The following is a 23,814-nucleotide window of genomic DNA, read 5'->3' on the forward strand; positions in this document are numbered from 1 at the left end:
TGAATATGATTATTTCAGGATGTATCGAGGGGGTACGTGAGCAATTCATGGTTAACTGTGTATTATTTTAAGATTTAAGGGGGGGGGGGGGGGGGGGTTCACCCTGATTTTGTTGTGAAACTTGGTTTCGAGATACTGAATTTAGCATTGTAATAGAACTCAATTATAGGGTTTCAATATTTTTACATGAAATTTTCAGAATCAACGTAGAATCGCATTTCGGCCGCCAAATTCTGAAAAATGCCTGGCAAATTTTGGAATTCGGCCGCCAATTTTTTAAAAAGGCCTAACTCAAAATTCCAATACAAAACTTAAGGTCGAAATGCAATTCTACGTTGATTCTGAAAATTTCATGTAAAAATATTGAAACCCTATTGAGTTCTATTGTTTTGAGCGAGGTCAGTTTTGCAAATATCGCGAACTGAGATATGGGCAATTTTGTTCATTTTTTGCGATTATTTTAACACAGAATCCACAGTTAGGTAGATACTAAGCTGATGGTCATAAATAATGTGTAGTATAGGCTTACCTTCCATATAAAGTTGGTTTTATTCAACAATATTGATATTTGACCAATTTATGGGCCAAAATTGATCAAATTTGGTGCGTATGCCCAAATATGGTCATATGGTTTTTTGCTCATAACTCAGTCATTTTTTGTCCAATCTTGGTGATTCCCCCCCCCCCCCCCCCCCCTTAAGACGGCAGACTTGACATACTTTCAGCCACCAGAGCATCAGTGGGATTGGCTGCCTGCTGAATCGTTCTGTTGTGTGTCAGACTTGTTTTCTTTTCGTAGCGCTACGTATTTTTATAATTATATTATGGGAGATAGCAAGAGGGGGAGTTTGGAGTGGGCTGGCGAAATTAGGACCAACACTTCAAGGAATGGGGGAGAGATGAAATTTATATGAATGAGACCCGGATGATGCTAGCATTGGAAAGGGAGAGGGAGGTTATTCGGGGAGATGTGATGTCACTAGTGAATTATATAAGACGGTGTATTAGTTTGAAAACTTGGAAAGTTCTCACTGCGTTTTAAATTTTGAGAGGTGCCGGGGTATAGGTATGGTATTTTTATAATGAAAGAAACTAACAGAGGCTGCTCGTGGGAGCTGGCTGGCAGTTACTGGGCCGCGCTCAGCCTGTCATTCCGCCTAATGATTATGAACATGATAGCCTGAGGAGTGAGGTCCCCATGGTAAGCTGGCAGTTTTGTTGGGTGTCCGACCGACTGGGGGAGGGGGCTTGGGGGCCGCCCCAAGTTTACAATTAACTATGTGTTAAAACTGCGCGTCTAAGTTGTCCAAACGAGGATTGGACACCCTACAACACAAAATTTCACAAAGAATAAGATCATGCGTGCGCTTACATTCGAACGTTTGATCGAATGAATAGAGAGCTTTATATTGCGGTTAGATATTTCCGAATACCATTACTAATCACTATTTCTATTTTCAAGCACCAGCCACCAAATAATAATTTTAAGGCGTCCACGGACGCCTGGACGCCCTCAATAGCCGCCTCTGGAAACTAGGACTACTTTTCTGTGAAGAGTGTGATGAATATTTGAATATGATGATCCGAAAGCGGTTTTGGAAATAAAGTCAAGGAGTGCCTATGTGAGACACTGGTTTATTAATTATGAGTAAAAGCCGAGAAATACAGGGCTGAGAAATGTAACGGACAGGTGAGTATTGTATTGAGTGAGTGAAGTGCAAGATAGAAAGTTATGGTTGTTATATCGGTGTCCACCTGAAACATTTATATTAGTCGAAGTATATCATGTTACGTCTGAGCCGTGTGTTTACTATAACAAGAACACCTCGGGCTGAGCCATGATTTAAGTTCCATATAGAGTGGCTATCGTTAAATGTTCAGTTATAGTTTGCGAGTTTTATAAAGTATTCAGTTTCTTCTATTAAACGAGGTAGCGGTTGTTTGCTCGTTTGCTTGTTTTGCTTGTTTTGCTTGTTTTACATATGGATCCACTCGGAGACATGGCGGTGGCAATACTAGTGGTAACTAGTGGAAATACTAGTGAAATGTGGTGAGAGGTTATAAATAGTGTAAATACTATTGGAGCATGGGAACTGGTGATAAATAGTGGAAATACTATTGGAGCAGGGCGAGAGGTGATAAATAGTGGAAATACTATTGGAGCATGGTGAGAGGTGATAAATAGTGGAAATACTATTGGAGCATGGCGATAGGTGATAATAGTGGAATGACTATTGGAACATGGTCATATGGTGAGAGAGGATAAATAGTGGAATTACTATTGGAACATGGTGAGGGATGATAAATAGTGGAATTACTATTGGAACATGGTGAGGGATGATAAATAGTGGAATTACTATTGGAACATGGTGAGAGGTGATAAATAGTGCAAATACTATTGGACCATGGTGAGAGGTAAGAAATAGTGGAAATACTATTGGAGCATGGTGATTGGTGACGGGTGAGAGGTGGTATTAGAAAGAGACACATCGATGCACTAGGAGATATTGCGGTGGCGATACTAGCGGTAATTATGGAAGTGCTGTTGGAACGTGATGAGTGCTGATATTGGAAGGATACACATAAATCCATTTGGAGATATTGCGGTGGCAATTCTAGTGGTATATAGTGGAAATAATATTGGAACATGGTGAGTGGTAACAGAGCATTGAACATTATTCCAGGGTAAATCTCGAAGGAGAAACATTTGAAGGAGATACGAGGAGACATTAGAAGGAGACCCGTGGAAGAAGACACACATGTACTTTGGAAGGAGATATGGGTAGACATTGGAAGACATTGAAAGGAGACATTGGAAGAAGACACGCAGACATATTGGAAGGAGACATATGGAAACGCATGGAGGTATTAGGAGATATTGCGGTAACAATACTAGTGGTAACTAGTGGAAATATTAGTGAAACGTGGTGAGTGGTAACAGAGCATTGAACATCATTCCATGGTAAATCTCGAAGGGGAAACATTTGAAGGAGTTACGGGGAGACATTAGAAGGAGACCCGTGGAAGAAGACACGCAGAAACTTTGGAAGGATATATGAGGGGACATAAGAAGACAGTGAAAGGAGACATTGGAAGGAGACAAATGGAGACATTGGAAGGAGACACGCAGACACATTGGAGGGAGTGAGACACGAGGAAACACCAAAAGAAGACATATGGAGACATAGGAAGGATAAACATGGAGACATTAGAAGAAGACACGTGGAGACATTGGAATGAGACACTGGCAGACATGGGATGGATACACGTGAAGAAAATGGAAGGAGACACGTGGAGACATTGGGAGGAGACACGCAGAGACGTAGGAAGGAGACACGTGGATACATTGGAAGAAAAGACGTGGAGACATTGGGAGGAGACACGCAGAGACGTAGGAAGGAGACACGTGGAGACATTAGAAGAAAAGACGTGGAGACAGATTGGAGGACACATGGATTGGAGGTCGCATGGAAGCAAAGATCGGAGACAGATTGGAGGACACATAGATTGGAGGTCGCATGGAAGCAGGGATCGGAGACAGATTGGAGGACACATGGATTGGAGGTCACATAGAAGCATGGATCGGAGACAGATTGGAGGACACATAGATTGGAGGTCGCATGGAAGCAAAGATCGGAGACAGATTGGAGGACACATGGATTGGAGGTCGCATAGAAGCATGGATCGGGGACAGATTGGAGGACACATAGATTGGAGGTCGCATGGAAGCAAAGATCGGAGACAGATTGGAGGACACATGGATTGGAGGTCACATAGAAGCATGGATCGGGGACAGATTGGAGGACACATAGATTGGAGGTCGCATGGAAGCATGGATCGGAGACAGATTGGAGGACACATGGATTGGAGGTCGCATGGAAGCATGGATCGGAGACAGATTGGAGGACACATGGATGGGAGGTCGCATGGAAGCAGGGATTGGAGACAGATTGGAGGACACATGGATTGGAGGTCACATAGAAGCATGGATCGGAGACAGATTGGAGGACATAGATTGGAGGTCGCATGGAAGCAAAGATCGGAGACAGATTGGAGGACACATGGATTGGAGGTCACATAGAAGCATGGATCGGGGACAGATTGGAGGACACATGGATTGGAGGTCACATAGAAGCATGGATCGGGGACAGATTGGAGGACACATAGATTGGAGGTCGCATGGAAGCAAAGATCGGAGACAGATTGGAGGACACATGGATTGGAGGTCGCATGGAAGCATGGATCGGGGACAGATTGGAGGACACATAGATTGGAGGTCGCATGGAAGCAGGGATTGGAGACAGATTGGAGGACACATGGATTGGAGGTCGCATGGAAGCATGGATCGGAGACAGATTGGAGGACACATAGATTGGAGGTCGCATGGAAGCAAAGATCGGAGACAGATTGGAGGACACATGGATTGGAGGTCACATAGAAGCATGGATCGGGGACAGATTGGAGGACACATAGATTGGAGGTCGCATGGAAGCATGGATCGGAGACAGATTGGAGGACACATGGATTGGAGGTCGCATGGAAGCAGGGATCGGAGACAGATTGGAGGACACATGGATGGGAGGTCGCATGGAAGCAGGGATTGGAGACAGATTGGAGGACACATGGATTGGAGGTCGCATGGAAGCATGGATCGGAGACAGATTGGAGGACACATAGATTGGAGGTCGCATGGAAGCAAAGATCGGAGACAGATTGGAGGACACATGGATTGGAGGTCACATAGAAGCATGGATCGGGGACAGATTGGAGGACACATAGATTGGAGGTCGCATGGAAGCATGGATCGGAGACAGATTGGAGGACACATGGATTGGAGGTCGCATGGAAGCAGGGATCGGAGACAGATTGGAGGACACATGGATTGGAGGTCCATGGAACTGGAAGCATGGATCGGAGACAGATTGGAGGACACATGGATGGAGGTATACAAGATATTATGGTGGAGGAAAAACATTACAATTAAGCCATGATAGACATTTATTCCTGGGATGGTGGAAAGGAGACAATCAAGCTAGATAAAGCGGAAAAGAGACAATAAAGCCTGATATAGTTATACTGCTAGGGTGAAACTTCAAAACCTGATAGATGCAGATCTACAAGCTTGCAGATAGAGGAAGAAGACACATTGAGACATTATAGTGCGAGGATCAGGACATTATTTATTGATAGGAATTATTATTAAAAGCATGTTTGATAGATTCAAGATACAGTTGTTAAACGACACTATACAAATAGTCGACTAATCGTTTTATGAGTAATAATATTTAAAAGTTGAACTTCTTTATTTCATTTAATTGGGTGATACGGTTGTCTTACTCATGACGATATTTTTGAATTATACCGATACCGTGAGATTTAGTAGAATATACTAAAGTTTTATAGTTTCAATGTGCATAATACATTATTTCATCAAGTGTCGTTCAGGCACCATAACAGTAATTCACATTCCTTTCGAGCTGCAAAAATATTTGTTATTGTGCTTGCTAAAAACGTAACCAACATTCATTTGAAACTTTCAATCAGGAATGTCAGTTCAAAAAACGGAAAAGTTTGATGAGGTTGATATCAAAGAGGAGATGACAGACGACCAGCATGAGCAAGTTAGCACTAATTCAACCTGGTTATCATCAGTATGCACTTGTAAATGTAAGAAGGATGTCGAAAATAACAATCTGAAGGCTGAACTTGAAGGTGTACCGGCTGATCAGGATGAATTTAATTCAGAACACCTTAAAAACCAAGTTGCAAACGGTGCCGTTGTGAAAATGGAAGATGTCAATATTTTCTGTGGTGCCCTGACTAATGCTGAACCTTCGGACTGCAAAAAATTTCAGTGTGATATTTGCAATCTTCCGCTCACACCATCTAAGACAAGGCCTGCTACAGGAAAATCCTCTTCTGTTCCTGTACATACCGAGCCTGATCGTGGCAATATGTGTGACACTATTGGAGAAGCCACTTCGTCCGCTAAAAAGTCTGCCAAGCTTGCTAACAAACGGCAGAAATGTGAAATGTGTGACTACAGGACTAAAAGTACTGCAATGTTGAAAAGACACAAACGGACACACACTGGAGAGAAATCTTATTCATGCAGTTTGTGTGATTTTAAATCAAGTACATCAAACCATCTTGCTAGACACAAACGGACACACACCGGAGAGAAACCATATTCATGCAGTTTGTGTGATTACAAATCGAATCAATCGAGCAGTCTTGCTACTCACAAACGGACACATACTGGAGAGAAACCTTATTCATGCAGTTTGTGTAATTATAAATCGAATAGATCGAACCATCTTACTACTCACAAACGGACACACACCGGAGAGAAACCTTATTCATGCAGTTTGTGTGATTACAAATCAAATACATCGAGCAGTCTTGCTACTCACAAACGGACACATACTGGAGAGAAACCTTATTTTTGCAGTTTGTGTGATTATAAATCAAGTACATCGAGCCATCTTGCTAGACACACACGGACACACACGGGAGAGAGACCTTATTCTTGCAGTTTGTGTGATTACAAATCGAATAGATCGAGCAATCTTGCAACTCACAAACTGTCACACACCGGAGAGAGACCTCACCACTGTACTGTCTGCGACTTTAAAGCGAGGTCAGCTGGAAATTTGAAAAAGCATATGTTGACACATAATAGGCAGTATGGCTGTGAATATTGTGACTGTAATCCTAGTTCAAAGGACGCTTTGTTAAAACATATAAGATCGAGGCATATACTACCTCACCTAAACAAAGGTCGTAATCACAAAGAAAGTTAAATCCAAGGAAATGTCTGGAATGGGCCATAGAATTCGTTGGCTAATATTATATTGAATGGCATTAAAAGCATGTTTGACAGATTTAAGATAGAGTTGTTGAACGAAAACTATACGAATATTCGACTATTGGTTATATGAATAATAATAAGTCGATTTTATTTATTTCATTTAATCGGGTGGTATGGTTGCCCTACTTATCACTCGATATTTTGAAATTAAACCAATATCGGGAGATTTAAAAGAATATGATAGTTTTTTAATTTCAAAATGTACATTAAGACTTAATGACAAAAATTTGGTCGGCTAGAATATGAGCGCTTACGACTACGTTCATAGTTTTTGTTGCTAAAATTATTTACCAATCAACGGTTTCGGCATGTGATTTCAGCTGAGAATGTTGGACTGTTAATTCTTCTGAAACGCAAGGAAATATTGTGTCACCATTTCCACAAAGTAGTGCATTCAACAGTTTAAAAATCATCAAGTTTTGTTTGAGGTTAATTTTGATAGTTGGATGTTATTTTTACGAATCTTTTCTCCTTTTAATTTAGTCGATAGAAAATTTGTTGAGACGGCAAATAAGACACAGCACTTCAGAAATATCTTAGCTTAAAATAGAGAACAACAGATAGACTGATAACATCATCAATCACACTCAATTCAAAGTCACAACATTTCACTTAAAATACAGAAATCTTTTAAAACAATAAATTATTTTCAAATCAAACAAAATGTTTTCTCTCTCTATTTTCACTGCAAGTTAAAACTATATCGCAAGAAAATTTCATAAATTCGCCTGTAAAATAGCACACAATTCTAAGATTCAACAACTGTAGAGATCAGCAGTGAATACGATACCTATACAATTCACAGTCCTATACAAGTAAAACAGCATCAAAACGGTCACATTTCAAGCGTCAGCTCTTTCTAATCAGTCTATTTTCATCAAACCACTTGGACACTGAAATTGCTGAGAGCTCTAAATCCAGAGGAGTTGCTGTCGGTCAGAGCAGCGATCAGAGCGTTTTGTGACGTCATCGAGAGAGGCTGTGACGTCATTAGTGGCTGTGAAGTAGCCTGGAGGGCTTTGTTGTTTTCACAGACTGGACTAGTGATCTTGTCAGCATGGCGTATTCCTGAAACGAGAGGAGTTTAGTTTCAGCCGGATTGATCTCATCAATGACCGATTAAACTTTATTTAAGACCTCCATTTGATCCATGAAATCATATTCTTTAATCGATCTGTATTATTTTAAAAATTAAATATAGGTTCTTACCCTTCATATGGGCTTTCAGATAGCTGAGTCTAGTGAAGCTCTTGTTGCAGCATGTGCATGAGAAAGGTTTTAGTCCAGTATGTGTCAAGAGGTGAGTTTTGAGATTACTGCTCCTACTGAACGCCTTGCTGCAGTGGATACACTTGTACGGTTTCACTCCTGAACAGAATCACATTAGTTATTGATTTTTAAGAGTAAATCCTCAAAATGAAGAAGAAAAAACATCGTTCTTGAAATGATTGTGACCAGCTTCATTTCGACAACATTCATACTTTTCGAGCTGAAAATAAAGCAGAATGTTTGGTACATTTAAAAAACTATTTATATATTTATAATGTATAAGTAAAGCTGCTTACCAGTGTGAGTAGTGATGTGTCGTTGTAGGTTCCCTGCGTCAGCGAAAGCTTTGTCGCATCGTGGACATTTATACGGTTTCTCTCCGGTATGGAGTCGGGTGTGTGTCTTCAGGTTACCTTGGTTTGCAAATGCTTTGTCACACACCTGAAAAGGAAAACAGTCAATCTAGGAATTCACCGTGTATGATATTTATCCTATTGTCGATCTTAACCCTCGTTTATCTAAGTCCATTACTCATATACTGTTGGACGATGATGCAAGATCCATAATTTATAGGTTTCCCAGGATCAGATTAGACCTTGCAACCAATAGTTAGAAGACTGAAGAGGTTTGTCCGAATTATCGCTAAGATGACGTAACATGCTGTTCACTGTTCAGCTTGGTACTCAGAAAGTGACTGGAAGTTAGGGCAATTATTGAGCTGTCAATGTAGTCGATTACTTGATCGAGATAAGAAGCTCGGCACTGAAGCAGTATTGGAGCCCTAAATCAGGATCACCGGGCTTCGCTTAGTTATTATCACTTTCAGATACATTAGTTTCAGCACTGATCAGACGGTAGTGATCCTGTCAAAAGAAACTCCCAAAGTGCACCCTGGGCACAGATTACCACCCAGTTTCAGACAGAAACATCTTAAATTCAGCGAGACTTGCTCTCAAACAGCTCAATTTTCAGGGCTGTTCCGGCATAGTTGGGATTCCTAGAGGAGGGGAGCATGGTAGCGACAGGACGGTGGAAGAAGAACAGAGAGTTAAATAGCCTGGTAACAGACTATAAGTAGATAAGTAGTTGTGATCTCTGGTAGCGACACACTTCAGAGTTGGATCGACAGACTGAATAACGAGCCAATTATTCTAAATTCCGGCTACAACCCCACATTCTACACGCCTGGGTTAAATACTTTTTGTATCATTATCAATAAGCTATGAAGTTTTGATACATCTAAAAATTTGAATCTCACCATCATAATATTTTTCGAATATAATTTGTATGGTTTAAAGTAAATAGTTAATTTAAAAAATGGAAGGTGGAATGTACCTGGCACTTGTAAGGTTTGACTCCGGTATGGATCCGGTAGTGGCGACGAAGATGGCCTCGTGTGGCGAAGGTTTTGCCGCACCCAGGACAAGGGTAGGGCCTTTCTCCAGAGTGGGTTCGGAGGTGGATCAGCAGGTGGGATGGAGATGGAAACAGCTGTGGAGAAGGTTGTGTCAGATCATATTTTAATGTATCTTTCAGGCGGTTAAGTCTGCTGTTAAGTATTACTATTTGTCACATTAATCTGCTTGCTATAACTCTCAACGCCAGATCTGATGAACTGATGAACTGATGAAATTTAAATCAAAAAGAAAATTCCAGAGGAGATTTGTACCTTATCACAATATTTACAGACATGGTTGGCTTTGTTGCCTCCACTGATCGTCATATCTTTGTTGACGACCTTCCCCAACGGATCAGAGTTCATCAATACTTGTCTCATGACTTGATCTGAAAAAGGAACAGATTAAATAATGTTGCAATTTTGAATAGAAGAGCTTCATTATTTAATTTTGGTCCTCAAACTTAATTGCGTCCACTTCTGTTCTTCTCTTTTCCCCAGTTACAAATCAATTTCTGATCCAACTTTCATGCCCAGTGATTGTGGTTTATTCTACGCAATATGATGGTCGTATTAAATCCAGAGAGATCTTATTGAACATCCTGATTCTGCCTTCAACAGAGTTCTAAGATCCTTAGAATTTGGGTAGGACATACATGGTTAAAAGATTTGTATCTCACACCGTAACTAAATAGATAAGATGAAGTAGCTCTGTGTCAGACTCAGGCTGCACCATACCACCCTGTGTACAACCACTTATCCAATTCGTAACGTTTGTGGCGTGCACTATAGTACTGCAAATCGTGGCCGGGATCAGGAAGCTGAACTCTGTTCGAGTCCGTACCAAGGGCTCTGGAGGTCAGTTCCTCCTGAGCTGGGTTGTGAATAGAACTGCCTGACAAGAGAGTATCAAGTTGTACCATTCGTCTCTGGATGTTGAGCAAGATTATGCGTATAAGCAACTCCGTGCTAAGTCTGTAATATGGTCCAACTTTAGGGTGAACAAGGTGGTTCTACCCGGCCTTTAGAGCCGGCCAATGATCCTAAATCTCGTTTTAGTCGCAGAACACCACACAAGGATTAAAATTACGAAATTAGGACCATGCAAGCAGGGTTGATTTGGGTTAGATAAGTCATATGTCAAAATATTATATTCTGCCCACATGTCGCAGTATAATGGCATATGGACTTAGCAGCGAATGATTCAAGGCATATAGATTTGAATTTATCCGTTTTCCGAATGGATATTGGATATTTAACCAGACCTATAATAGAAATGATGGCACAGATTATGTATAAATTTACAAGCCATGGGATCCCGAAATTCGGTTGTGTTTTCAGGTCCTTATCTCTTGCAGAATGGACGCCCAATCTTTAATCTCTTCAAAAGAACGTGAGGCCGTTTATCTGCATTGTCATGCCCCATCTATTGTGAGCGAGCTAGTTGTAGAGTTCAAATAGATTTGTTTACCAAAACCCAAGGTGTTGTGACATTAGCCGCAATCGGCGATTTCGGAGCAAGGAAGCGCCTTGGCCCGCTCTATTAGCTACCTTATTAAAACTAATTAGAGGTATATGGTGGTGCAGGCCCCCTTTAAAAACCAGGGGGTAAACAAGACTCGATATAAACAAGAGTCTGGGTCGGACAAAAGCCTCAGACAATGGGCCACAGGAATTAGGGAGCAAAACAAAGCAAAACCAAGAGATAATCGTTATTGATTATAATTCAACAAATACACGGTGCCCCCACGTGACGATTGCTTGTCACGTGACCTCTGCTTGTCATTGGGAGACAGCTCACCAAACAAGGGCTGGATCCTGAGAATTGAGGAGTCAGCATTCATAAAACCGGGGTAAGGAGTCCATTGTATTGACATGTTGGCTGTATCCGCTGATACCCCGGACCCCCTTGTGGATATATTATTACTTCATGTACAGGAATAAGTTGTGGGTTTTGAGGGCCTGTTCTCCACGAGCAAACGAGTGTCTGCAAAGGAACGCTTTGTCCCTCCTCCCCCTCCATCCCTTTCTTGTCCTCTTATGTAATGAGCATTACCATGGCATTTAAGTCTTCTTAACGAGAGCTGCAGTTGTTCTCTTTCAACAAAAGGATCTAAAGTTCTGCCACGTGGCTACGGGGCTGACTCTCGTTTCCCAATTGTGGACCATGGACCCTGTCAGAACCCCCTCCTCTTCACCATACACGTCAATTATGCACTTAAGCCGTGATTTTAGTTTTAATTAGAGGCAAGGTGCGGGTTAGCACTCTTGTGATAAATATGTGCCGATATATCGGAGCAATGCGGGCCTAATGACCAATAAAATAACCACCTCAAATTCATTTTGGTGAGCTTAAATGTCGACTCATTCCGGTAGGGCTTCCCAACGAAGGTGGAGCCGCACTAAAATCACTATTCGCGGAGGGCTCCTATTGGAACATTTGGCATTACCGGCACAATTATCAGGTCCCGGCAATTAGCAACCGTTTTCAGCTAGCCCCTGATCTCACCTACATCATAATCGGACTAGGTCCTCCTCCTCGCCCAGAGTTACTAAATTCCCAAATCATTGACAGGCTACTTATCCTAGCGCGGGTGCATCTTTTAGATTTTAAGTACGTAATTACAGGAGCTCTTTGTCGAGTAGATTGTAAGAGAGCTGTAGAGTCTCAACAAAAATTATTGGGGCCGCGCTGCAATGACATGGTCTTGTAATTACGGATTTTAAAAAACATATTTAGTTTTAGAGAGGCAGGTGCAATGCATTTGTATATAAGGTGGACTAATAAAGAGCACTAGAACAGGCGCTAATTGCGGTTAAAGCCACTGTTATAAGGGATTATATTCCGCACCACTCGGCTAATGCCAATGGAAAAATGGTTTCAAGATTAAAGAGCGAGTTGGTTTCTGCACGTGCTTAATATTATTGCCGTTTTTAATACAACTGTCGTGCGAGTGGGGACACCCGCTAATAACTGTCAACTAGTTGGATAATTCATGAATAAAATCTAGACGAGAGTTGCCTGCAATCGGGTCGACAAATGAAAAAACAAATTATTGGGTCCAAACAATTGATAGGGTCAATCCACGTGCAGACTAGGTCGGCGATTAGAATCAAATCACACGTTATAATGAAGAATCTGTCAAGATTATACTCTGTCAGTTAGAGTTGCAGATTCAGATAGTAAAACAGAAGCAGGGTTAATGATAAATTGAGGTTTTGACAAGTTGATGGCAAGCAGGGGAGCCATGGATTTTGCTTGTAATGAGGCATGGTGGTGAATGGTGAGGTTCACAGCCATCACCACAAAAACTTGGCGAGTCATTACATCTCATGACAAATTAGCCAGTCTGTTAATCCGGACTGTAAAAACCACCATGATGATACCTTCATAATTTGGAATAACATCAGGAAATAAATATTTTTTACTTATTCTACTAAATCTTACCGGTAAGTTTAGCTCGGAGGATTTCGGCACTGGAATCAGGAGAAACTTGTTGAAAAGCGCTGCTTCGGTTAGCGGCAATACTCGCAGGGCTGAGTACTTTCTCGTCCAACAATTCTTGTCTGCAGGAGAAATTGTTAGAATAATCAAAAACTTACGCTAAACAACAAACAATCAGTCGGATTTCCTTATTTCATTGTAAATTCTCAAAAATGAAACCGAACTTTAATCGATTGATCATGAATGAAGAAATTTACCTATATAGTTCCCCAAATGGAGAGTATTTATGGTAGGGTAGACTGTTACAGCTGATGGAGCTCTCCTCTGAGCTCGAATGTCGGGTGTGAGGAGAACCGGTAGTCTTGGCGCTCGGTGATGTCATCTCCAAAGGGGAGGGTGAGGTTCGGAGAGGTCGCGAGGTTGGATAGGGTGTGACTCGCACGGGGACGGGAACTGCTATACTCGACTTTAGTTTGGAGCTCGTTTCTGAAAAATACCGATTAATCTCAGGCTACTGAAAGATAATTGTTGTAGCCTTTTAGCGTCTCGGCCTTGATTTTATAAGTATTGTATAGACCCCACTTTATGTGGCGATTTTTCACGTTTGTTAATAAAATCTACCTTGTAAAAGTCTGAGAGCCGCAAGTTGAGAGAAAGGGTCGAAAGATCCGAAAGAAAGTCCTGCTGAAGCAAGGGAAGTTTTTAAAAGGGAGGAAGACAGGGTGCTGGCGATGCTCGGGCTGGGGAGCACATTTTGTAAAGCAGTGTTGGAGAGCAAGTTCGGGAAAATGCTATGGATACCTGGCGGGAAATTAAGATTAGTAATTGGAATAGCCTTGATTGGGACAGGGTTGATTGAAATCAAATTAATATCATTAGAGATAACAGAAGATTTTCTTTATGCATAAATTTTACAATATTTACCTTGTGCGGTGGTGTTAAGAGTGTTTCTGGGCCTATTCTCTGTGTTTGAGGGCGAACACTTGAGTAGATTTATCAGCGAAAAAGGAAGACTAGAAGCGTCTGATATCGGCGTAGTTGGCTTTGGAATTTCTGAAAAATATTGCTATTACTCTATTAGTCTATACTTTCAAAATTTCACCACACTGTTCACAATATAAGGTACCGAATTTATTAAGAATTTGGCAGTTCTGAAGTAGATATCAGACAATAGATCTGTCTTAACTGTAGCATTGTACTGAGAATTTAGGTCCGGGCCTATAGAGGATACCTGGCAATTTCTTACGAACAATGAGCTTCACTTGGAAACCTTGCCTTCTAATATCCTTCTCCGAATCAATAACACAAGAGTAATTTTGGTGAGTTTGTTTCAGAACAAAACCACTGGAGCACCTAATTCTCTGCCTTTACCAAACCATCATCAAGGTGACAATCGCTATATCCTCGACAAAGTGATTGGACTGGCCACGTTTCTAAACAGTGGAAAGTTCGAACCATTACCAAGTGCTACTATCAAAATTTGTCTCAAAATGTCAAATTAATAGCCATTACTCGATTTTGTGATGTTTCTCTGAAATTTGTTCACTTGGTGCCTGCTAAATACAGACTGTTCAACCAATAACCACTCCAGGGCCGACAACATATGTTGTAAGTCTGTTATGTTACCATAAAATGAACGAGTTTATTTGAGGAGTTACATCATAGATTACAGGCTAGTCTCGAGAACTGAAGATCAAATATCTAACAAACTAGTCGATTTACGAACCTTTCATATCCGATAAATTACCATCAGGATAGCATCAAGCTAATTAAGTGAAATATTCTATAGTGATCGACACACGTAGGCCTATCAACTCAGCGAAATACTTTCTGGGACCACACTGGATTATTTTATAGTAAAGCTCTGTACAACCACAATTTCCTGACCTCGTGCTTAAATACTTTTTACGGCTACGATAATAGTCTTTAATCATCTGCTCTTCTATAAATCCAGTGGTCTCCAAAATTGGAGATCTGAAAGAATCTCTTGCAATCTAAGCACGAGGGTTGCTCTAGCGGCTAAGTGACTTAGTGACGACTGAAAAAAACCGTAGGAAAACCCAGTGGCACGTGCATCCTGAGTCTGAAGTTCTTTGAAATCTCCTTCAGCCAGAGACTAACAACCTGGCGTCTCTTGTACATGTGAAGCAGGGGGTAAGGGAGCTGCTGCCAATCAAAACGAAGTGTCCTGGGCACGTGCACTTAAGCCACCAATGAGGAATCTCCCTGTGCCGTTCCACGTGCGGATGGGATAAAGTCTTAATAAGCTTACAATCACTAGCTGATTTCCAAGGGGATTAACGATGATCTACAAGCATGTGGATAATTGAACCCTGATTACCGGAGCCCTGGAAATTGTAAAAGCGTAATTCACTTGCCTATCGAAATATATAAAACCCATAGGCCAATTTCTAAGGTCAATATCATGAATGGAAGAAGGATGCGGCGCCGCGAATAACCTGCAGGCTCAGTATGGAGGAGGACATTGGTGGTGGGGTGGAAGAAAAAATTATTTAAGATAATAGTCATACTGTTCGTAAATTGTAGAATAAACTGGCTCTTGTTCTAAGGATCCCAACAATTATACACTAAATCCTATGGAAACGAGTCGACCGGAGCATTTTAATTGTTGATATCATAGCCGTGTTAAAGGTTATAAATCCTATGCTATAGACATGATTATACGAGGGAAGTGAACAAGCGAATTATCAGGATGACGAAAGAGAGATTTAGAAATGTTTACACGGGGTACACATGGCTAATTTTCCTGTTCCACGTACTTAATAAATCGTTAAAAATCCAGTCTCGGTATACCTGCTCGCGTTAAATACGGATCCCAAAATCAAGACCAATTCGGAAAGTGATTCTGTTTGCAGTAATTAAAGATAGTTCAAGTTGCACTCAGAAAAGTATTCTCAGTATCACCTTGTATAAAGAAGGGGCGGCAGATAGCGAAGCCTAACATCCGTTTTACAAATTAGAGGGGCCAGCTCTCCACGCTGGTCCAGGAGAACTATAGAATTGTGTGGGCACCAACTCGCATAATTCATCCTTCCGGGACATTTTAACATGGCAGTTCAGCTTGTTCACCAACAAATTAATTAATCCTAAGTATTTGTCCCTTTTGTACGCAGACCCCTTAGTCTTAATTCGTAGTGAAATGCTGGTTTACAAAGTTTAACAATAACCACGACAGGGTACGGGCTGGTACTTGAATACTTCGTCCTGAGTGAGTTCTACTGAAGAGGCCTTTAGGAAAATAAACGGAACTTGCTCACAGTTAATTAATAGACAAACAGTTCATTAATGACCAAACTATAACAAAACTACAAAAGTCAAATGTTGGTTTCCATTGATTGTAAAACAACTCAAGGCACTTTCAAAGTTCGTTATCTTCAATAAACATTTTTATAAGTGTTTCTGATAATAATTCATAGGACGTTGATGAAGAAACGTGACAATAAAAGTGCAGTGTAGAATTGATTAAAATTTTGATGCTTGATTGACGATCACGACCAGATGCAGGTTACAAATAACTTTTGACACTGATGTGCAAAACTTCACCAAATAAAAGTAATACTGCAGAACTGACTGCAAGACTCGGAAGATTATCTAAAATGTCCGGAAGAAGATCAATTTATAAAAAGAGGCAAAAACTGACGATGATAAAAAACATCGCATTAGCTGTATATAACTATACAAGATACAAAAATTGCCAATATCCCTTACACTGATTAGTTAAAGCGGAAGAATGGGCCAAGTGAAATTTACTGCCATCAGTTACCAACTTTCCAATGCTAATATCCCTATCAACGTGATTTAAAAAGAACAGCAGTGGTGATAAAAATCACAAAAACTATTACAAATTTCATAATTATGTTAAAATTATCAACACCTACCGGAACTCATGTTTTCAGTTGACGATAGAACCATAACGAAGGTCAGATTGAAAAAGTTGAAATATGGTGGATTGGGTCTAACTCCTCCTCTTGCTATCCTGATTAGAAATGCACGTGGCGCGTCACGCGATAGCACATGACATAACGAATTATGGTCACGTGGGTCTACGGATTCGTCACGTGCGCGCTTACTGAGGAAGCTATACAGCTCTCTCGCGGGATTCTGGGAGCAATTTGGGCAGATTTTCACACACTAGAGCACTACAATCACCCACATGAACAATAATTGGGGTGTTCAGGATTGATTCTGACAAATAGTGAGGCAAAAGAGTGAGAGCACGTTGTGCCCACGTGGGTTGTCAAGTGGTTTGCTAGGCAACGTTACGTAGCTCTAGATACAGGCGCAGTCGGAGCAGGCTGACCCGACTTGGCAGTGTCAGGCGCGTCTGAAGGTCTGAGCTGCATTATTACAATGGTTAATAGTGTTACAGAAATGTAATGATTACAGAGACACTTCAAGAGGCAGGGCACTCTTCCATTGTAGACTAAATTTACCAACTTGTTAGGCACCAACTCATTGGAATACAGACTGAACCAACAAACTGCCGAATTTAGAAGTAATATTTAGTCACAGCCCAGTTTTGGCATTCTTCAGGCGTCAGTTGAACTAATCTCTCATTTTTTGTGTTATACAAAATAATAGGATATTCATTGAGATAGCTTTATTGATTGGGCCTGGAAGACTGGAGCTCAAGTATCAGTTCCATAATCAGCTAATCAGCGACCATGGACAAAAATACTGCCTGTATTTTTGGCAAAAACATTTTGACTTCGTGTCCGCGATCAGTGTAACTACTATATTAACATTATGTTACTGCTGTCGTAAAAGTTAATAAGATTTAAAGCTAATTACTCAAATAGTTTAATGGAAACAATTACGTTACTGATACTGATAGAGAACACTGCTTACCCTCGTTAATTACAGTAGATGACCATCCGGGATACACCCAAAACTTGAATATGATCCTCAGTGTCTAATGTTGACATTTTTTCAGGTTTGAAAACTCAGTTTTTAACATGAGCTCGGATATAAACATATCCTGGACGTCACAAGCTGAAGATAGACTTAAAAGCGACGGTCCAATTAAAGCGATAATTGGAAGAACTTTAGTTGAGATCAGTTAAAGTGAAATATTATTTTGCGTGAACTTTTTGTCAGCTTTACCGTTTTAAATTGAGTGGTTCAATTACAATCCCTCATTCAGGATACCTTAACAGGTCTGGCTGGCAGCCAAAAGAGGTGTATAAAATTTAAAACGAAAGTGTAGAACTGTTTTCAGACTTTTCAAAATTAGCAAACCAAACTATAATAATTTCGTCATAATCCAGCAAATTTCTTTGTCCAATATACTGTAAGCATATCGTTTATATCATTATTTACCTGTACCAATAAGATTATACAAACATTGCTTACTGTAAAGTGTACGCGGCTTATCACCAAAACTTTTAATATTTATGTATGTGAATTTCCGGAAACTTCCCCACAATTCCATACCATTTGACTAAAATGAACAATAATCATTCATATCCAATTATAATCTAAGGTACGTACAATCAGGCCACAATGAAGGCCACTCTAGCTAAGTCCAGCTGAGATTACTGACTCCTTTTATTATCTAAGAGAGAATACCGTCTGATTACAGCTTTGTGCCAGCCACCATTAGTACAAAGAGTTCGATTTTTACAGATGTCCCTCTCAGCATATACAGTGACTGCTTATTCGCCCCATACCATCTCTGTGCCGTTGGAGAGGGACCCCATAGTTCCCTATTATGGGTGCTAATCGATAGCCGCTGAACAAAAGAAGAGACCAATTAGTTTAGCACTAATCACTCGTTAGATCCCCCGACTAATGTGTGTGACAAGGGACGTTTTGACACTGTATGCCAGTACTGGAATGGGTGCCTGCTTTGGTTTGGAGTATCCGTGGCTTTGTTATCAGGTTCAAATAATGATGACCGTGCGACGATAACGCAGTCTATGTTGTGAAGGTAACAAAGGCAGTGTGATTGTTTTGTCAAAAACACAACAACATATTCCTTGCACGTAGCCGATTTCAGGAATCAAGTGGGCGCCTAACCTCAATTAAATGATCTGCTCCATTTTAAGTGGAGCGTTTATGATTTATGGACCAAATGGTAGGTGTGATAAGTTTAACGATACAACTTGAAATGACCAGTTTAGCTTTAGGAACGTTGATGAGGTCAGAAATAAAACCACGCCTTGGGGGGCCAAGTTTGACCAGTTTTGATCAAATATTATCAGTGTTCTTATCAAAGCTTCCCAGGTTCTTTTCATGGTAGGTTCTCAATCACGTACTTTGAACAGTATCATAAATATGCCTCTCAATCTTCGTCTCACACTTTTCATCGGTCACGATCTTACATATCAAAATACATTCTAAATCTGTATCAGTCAGTTCCTATAACTCTAAAAGTAAACATGGATATACCACTGTTCAAGATACTTATCAGCCGGCCTGTTGAGACTGTGTGAAGCCGGTGTTAACTGCAGCAACTTGTATGGGTTTCCTCCAACCTATTGTCTCTACACTGCTGAACCATAGACAGCTGTCCTGGCAGCCGGCTCATGGTTGTCATAGCAACTACAGTGAATATTGTGACACGTACAGAATGGTGACTAGGATGCTGTTATAAATACGGTCCAGGCAGCCATGGTTCTTGGGGAATGGGTTGCTGCGAACTAGTCAGTCTGACTCACGTATTGTGTGCTGGCCCTCGCTGAATTGCACTGTAAATGTAAGCAGGCGCCGATACCAGCCTTTTTGCAAGCTATTCTATAATTTGTCAGCGACATGAATTGAAGGGATTTTGGGTTTTACTTTCACAATCGAATAACATTGTTATACGTCGTTATTCGATTGTGAATTGTGAAAGTAAAACTCAAATTCCCTTCAATTCATAGCCCTGACAAATTAGAGAACATTGAACATGTGCTAAAATATAAATATTGAAGATGCTATAACCTTTCTTGTACCTGTTCAGATTACTCTCATGGGTTAATTTGCCTTCACCCGCTTTTATATTTGCCCCATAACCAAGTCGGGTGCGAAATTCAAATATTACTAAATACAGTAGCGTCCCTCAGTTGGACTCAATTCCTGAAAAATATCATTCTAAGTTGAGCAATGCTCGCGCTGCTGAAATTTGTCACCCCTCACCGCTTTAAATCAAGTTTTACTTTTGGGCGTTGGGCTAGAGGCTAAGGTAAAATTAACCTATAAGCTCTAAAGAAGAGTTTGAGATAGAATGAATTTTGGTATATTGTCAATGGTAACATTCGATGGCCATTCGATGGCCATTTCAAGTTTTAAGATCGGTTGATTGAATGCAGCCAAGGTTTTTTGATTCAAGTTCAACTGTCGTTAGATTTAGAATTCGGTCATGATCAACATGATAGGTGCTCCATATTCATTTCATTAACGATTTTGTTCTTCAAGTTTGAACCCCGAGCTTAATGAAACCGATGGATATTGATCAATTTGCAGTACAAAATTTGTAAATAACAACAAAATTTAATCGAAGATAGGAGCCCCCGTAGGAGCACGTGTAGTACTAACACTAGTCTATTTGTTTCAAGGTGGTCTAAATCGGATGAACTGTTGTGGCCGGGCCCTTTGTTTGGGCGCTATAAGTAAAACAAGTACTATTCAATTTTAATCTCAGCGGTGATGCATGTTGCCTCGTGACATTGAGTTTAATCAGGCAAAGCTTGTGCTCAGAATTTTTGTGAATGGTAAAACTAAAAGTGGGCTGTTTTCGGGCTGCTTGGGTAAAGTTTAAAAACCGTTAGCGTTGCTCAGCACAAAAACGATTTCGCAACTCTTCCGTACTGACCAATCACAATTCCAGGTGTTTCTAATCTAACCAATGAAATCTCTGTGTTTAATCACGAGGAGGAGAGAAAGAAGCCTTTTTTCGTAAAATAAAGGGGCTGGAGTTACTACACGGAAGTGTTCATTACCCAAAAGTATAGTTTTGGGGCTTTTCCGGACCTTGCCACTAACCTAGAGCTTTTATCAAATGGTCGTGCCCACACTTTATATTATTATAACTTAATAATGCTAAGTTGATCCTTCAGCAAGGTGTGGACTGGTAAGGAAATTAATCGTTTAATTTGCATTATTAATCATAATTGATAATATTAATATCAAAACGGAAATCCTTTTTGTCGCAGCATTAAAACCTGGTCCTTTGTTCAATAAGTATCGTCATAAATCACATTCACAATTAATAACAACTGTAAGTATAACACTCTACAGATGGTTCTAGTGATCACCATTCATGCTAAAACCAGTAACTTTGGTATTCATTAATATAACGCCAGTGATTCCTTTGAACGCCAGTGATAGTTTTAAACCATCTTACCAAATACTTGAGAAAGTGAAAGAAAATGCTTTTTTTACTGTGGAAAAAGCAAGTTCTTTCGGGAAAATATCTCTCAGGTATAATATGATTATGGTCTCTGAGCTATGGCACCCTTCGATAGAAGGTTACTCTGAGTAAATCCCAACCGGGTCAAGGTTTGGACTGAGGAATGGGTACCTCAGGAAATAAGAAATAAGATTTGCATAATATAACGCGTACCAAGGTATATGATTAGGCGGGAATGGTCTATTTTGGTCGTTATAGATATTAATGGCTGCCCCTAGTTGCCAAGTTTATTTCCACGTGCAATCGAGAACTAATTTTGTGGGACAGGGCGATAAGCCAATCAGGGCTGCTTGAACCGGTCAATGATCAACACAATCATCACCGTGTTGATAATCACTGTTTAGCCGCAATTCTCCCTGACTTTTCAGCACCATCTGCCCGTCACGTGGCTAGGTCACGTGACTGCAAGGTGTCGGGCTGATTGGGCGGCCCTCTTAGAGAACCAAGTGTTAATCCTATATTCTATGATTCGGGGTCTCAACTTGCTACTCTTGACAACAATAATTGTACTATTTAAAATGGTGCTGTAAATGCTTGCTCGGGGGTTTAAAGTAAAGCCGGTTCAGACTAATTTGGTTTGGGCATTGGTCGAAATAGGACCGAGAGAACTCTCTAAAGATGATAATTTTACGTCGATATTAATCTCGATCTCTATATCATGAATTTGTACTATTTAATTAGCTAGTCATATGGGTTGATTTTATTCCATGTTAAGCCCTGAAATCGATTGGAGTCAGGAAAAATCACCCGAGCAGGTTTGTGTAATCGTATTTCTGCGAGAAAGCCGGTACAAGGTATATTTGTATCAATCGATTCACATCATCCAACAACTCAGTTGAAGGCTTAAGGAATTTGCATTGTAACCCAGTATAAATTATGTTCCTGTATCAGTCTCCTACCTTTAAGTTTAAGAAGAAAACAAAGATTACGCAGATCAAAGGAACCATACTGGGCACTGGCAGTCTGGTACCCAGTTAATACAAGTTCATACCAATAGTCACATACCAATAATCACAGTGGTAGTCGGAGTCATCATCATCATATTCCGATGCTGCTTCAGTTTTGAGTACTTCCGACAGAGAGTCATGATGTAGAGTACATGATAACACTAACTCCAAGTGGTACCAGGTACTGGTATCTGTCGGTGCAGAGCTAGACATAACATTATAAGTACCTTATCGGTCTGAATGTTAGCACAGTGCACTCGGATTATTGGGCGTCTTGCGGGAACGATTTACATACTTCATACTTAGAAGAGAAATACCCGATAGACCAAATAATCAGTAACGCGGAGCTCACATAATTTACATATGAGGGTTTGTGGTATCAGTACCGGTATATTGTTTTCCGGCACTAGATGTTCCTATTGAAACATAAAAAGCTGAATTATGGCCGGGGAAATTAGTGCCGGGGAAATTAGGGCCGATGAAGTATCCCCTTCAATTCGTGTATTTAAGTATTTGCAGCGATCATTTACCTCCCCTCGAGGGTTATTTCAAGTGTTATTGAGCTTATTGTTTTCAAGTGCAGGCTACATTCCTTTGAGGGAAGCGAGGAACCAATTAGTGGCTAATTAGATTGTTAAGTGTCCCATTATATATCACGAGGTCTCTACTGTAGTGAGAGGTCTTACTGTCTTGTAAACAATCCCGGAGAAGGTATTTTACAACCTCATCATTTCCTCTTCTAACGAGGTAATCGATCAACGGGTGATGTGAAAATCTGGTCCTACTTCCCACATCACACTCCAGCTTTAATCACACCATGTGACCCATGTCCGGCTACCTGATTGGCTCAGAAGGAGAAATGCGACACTGTCATTGGTTGGAGTTTGAGAAGAGCACTGCACCGTGAGACTGCACCTCAGTTCATGTTGGTAATTGTTATTTTGTTGCCAAATATTGCCAATTTCCCAGTCCAGTGCGACTTAAGCTTCCTTCTAAAATACAAGCTGAATCTCACGTACAACCAATCGCACAGAGAGCATATAATCCTGACCAATCAGCGATCTGGGAGACTACCAACACTTCGCAAGAACTTACAGAGGTCAATCTATTGACTGATTGATTTAATTCTGTTCCAGAACAAAAGAGGGAGTAACATATGGTAGGGCAATTTGGACACTTTGTCAAAATAGCAGTCTTTAATTGGCGATTACCAGGCCAATCATGTCAATAATCTCCATAGTTTAATTTGTCATTTAGATCACGCTGTATTCAACACTTTCAACATGCAGTTTCAGTCTTTCTTCAGACTAGATGAGGTTTTGATCATTTTCAGAATTTTCAGAAGCATAATCATTAATCTCAATGTACTAAATTTGATATTGCGGGGTAAGGATGTGGGGGATTTCTAATAATTTCCATAAATAAAGGTCACATCATTTGCGAGCGCACCCCAACTACAATGAAGACGAAATC

At 40.6% G+C, this 23,814-nt stretch overlaps 1 protein-coding gene across 1 annotated transcript; it reads right to left on the reverse strand.

Moving 5' to 3' along the window:
• Nucleotides 1-7,397: 7,397 nt before the first annotated feature.
• LOC134814979 (PR domain zinc finger protein 1-like) lies at nucleotides 7,398-17,189 on the reverse strand. Its single transcript, XM_063823372.1, has 10 exons — nucleotides 16,881-17,189; nucleotides 13,906-14,034; nucleotides 13,603-13,782; nucleotides 13,239-13,467; nucleotides 12,985-13,103; nucleotides 9,810-9,925; nucleotides 9,476-9,631; nucleotides 8,437-8,581; nucleotides 8,081-8,239; nucleotides 7,398-7,939 (listed from the first exon to the last, which is right to left on the reverse strand). Exons 1-10 carry the CDS (start codon nucleotides 16,912-16,914, stop codon nucleotides 7,749-7,751), a joined length of 1,458 nt encoding a protein of 485 aa, XP_063679442.1. The 5' UTR covers nucleotides 16,915-17,189; the 3' UTR covers nucleotides 7,398-7,748.
• Nucleotides 17,190-23,814: the final 6,625 nt, after the last annotated feature.

This window comes from Bolinopsis microptera, chromosome 5 (assembly GCF_026151205.1).
Source record: "Bolinopsis microptera isolate Bmic1 chromosome 5, MBARI_Bmic_1.0, whole genome shotgun sequence".
Lineage (NCBI taxonomy): Eukaryota > Metazoa > Ctenophora > Tentaculata > Lobata > Bolinopsidae > Bolinopsis > Bolinopsis microptera.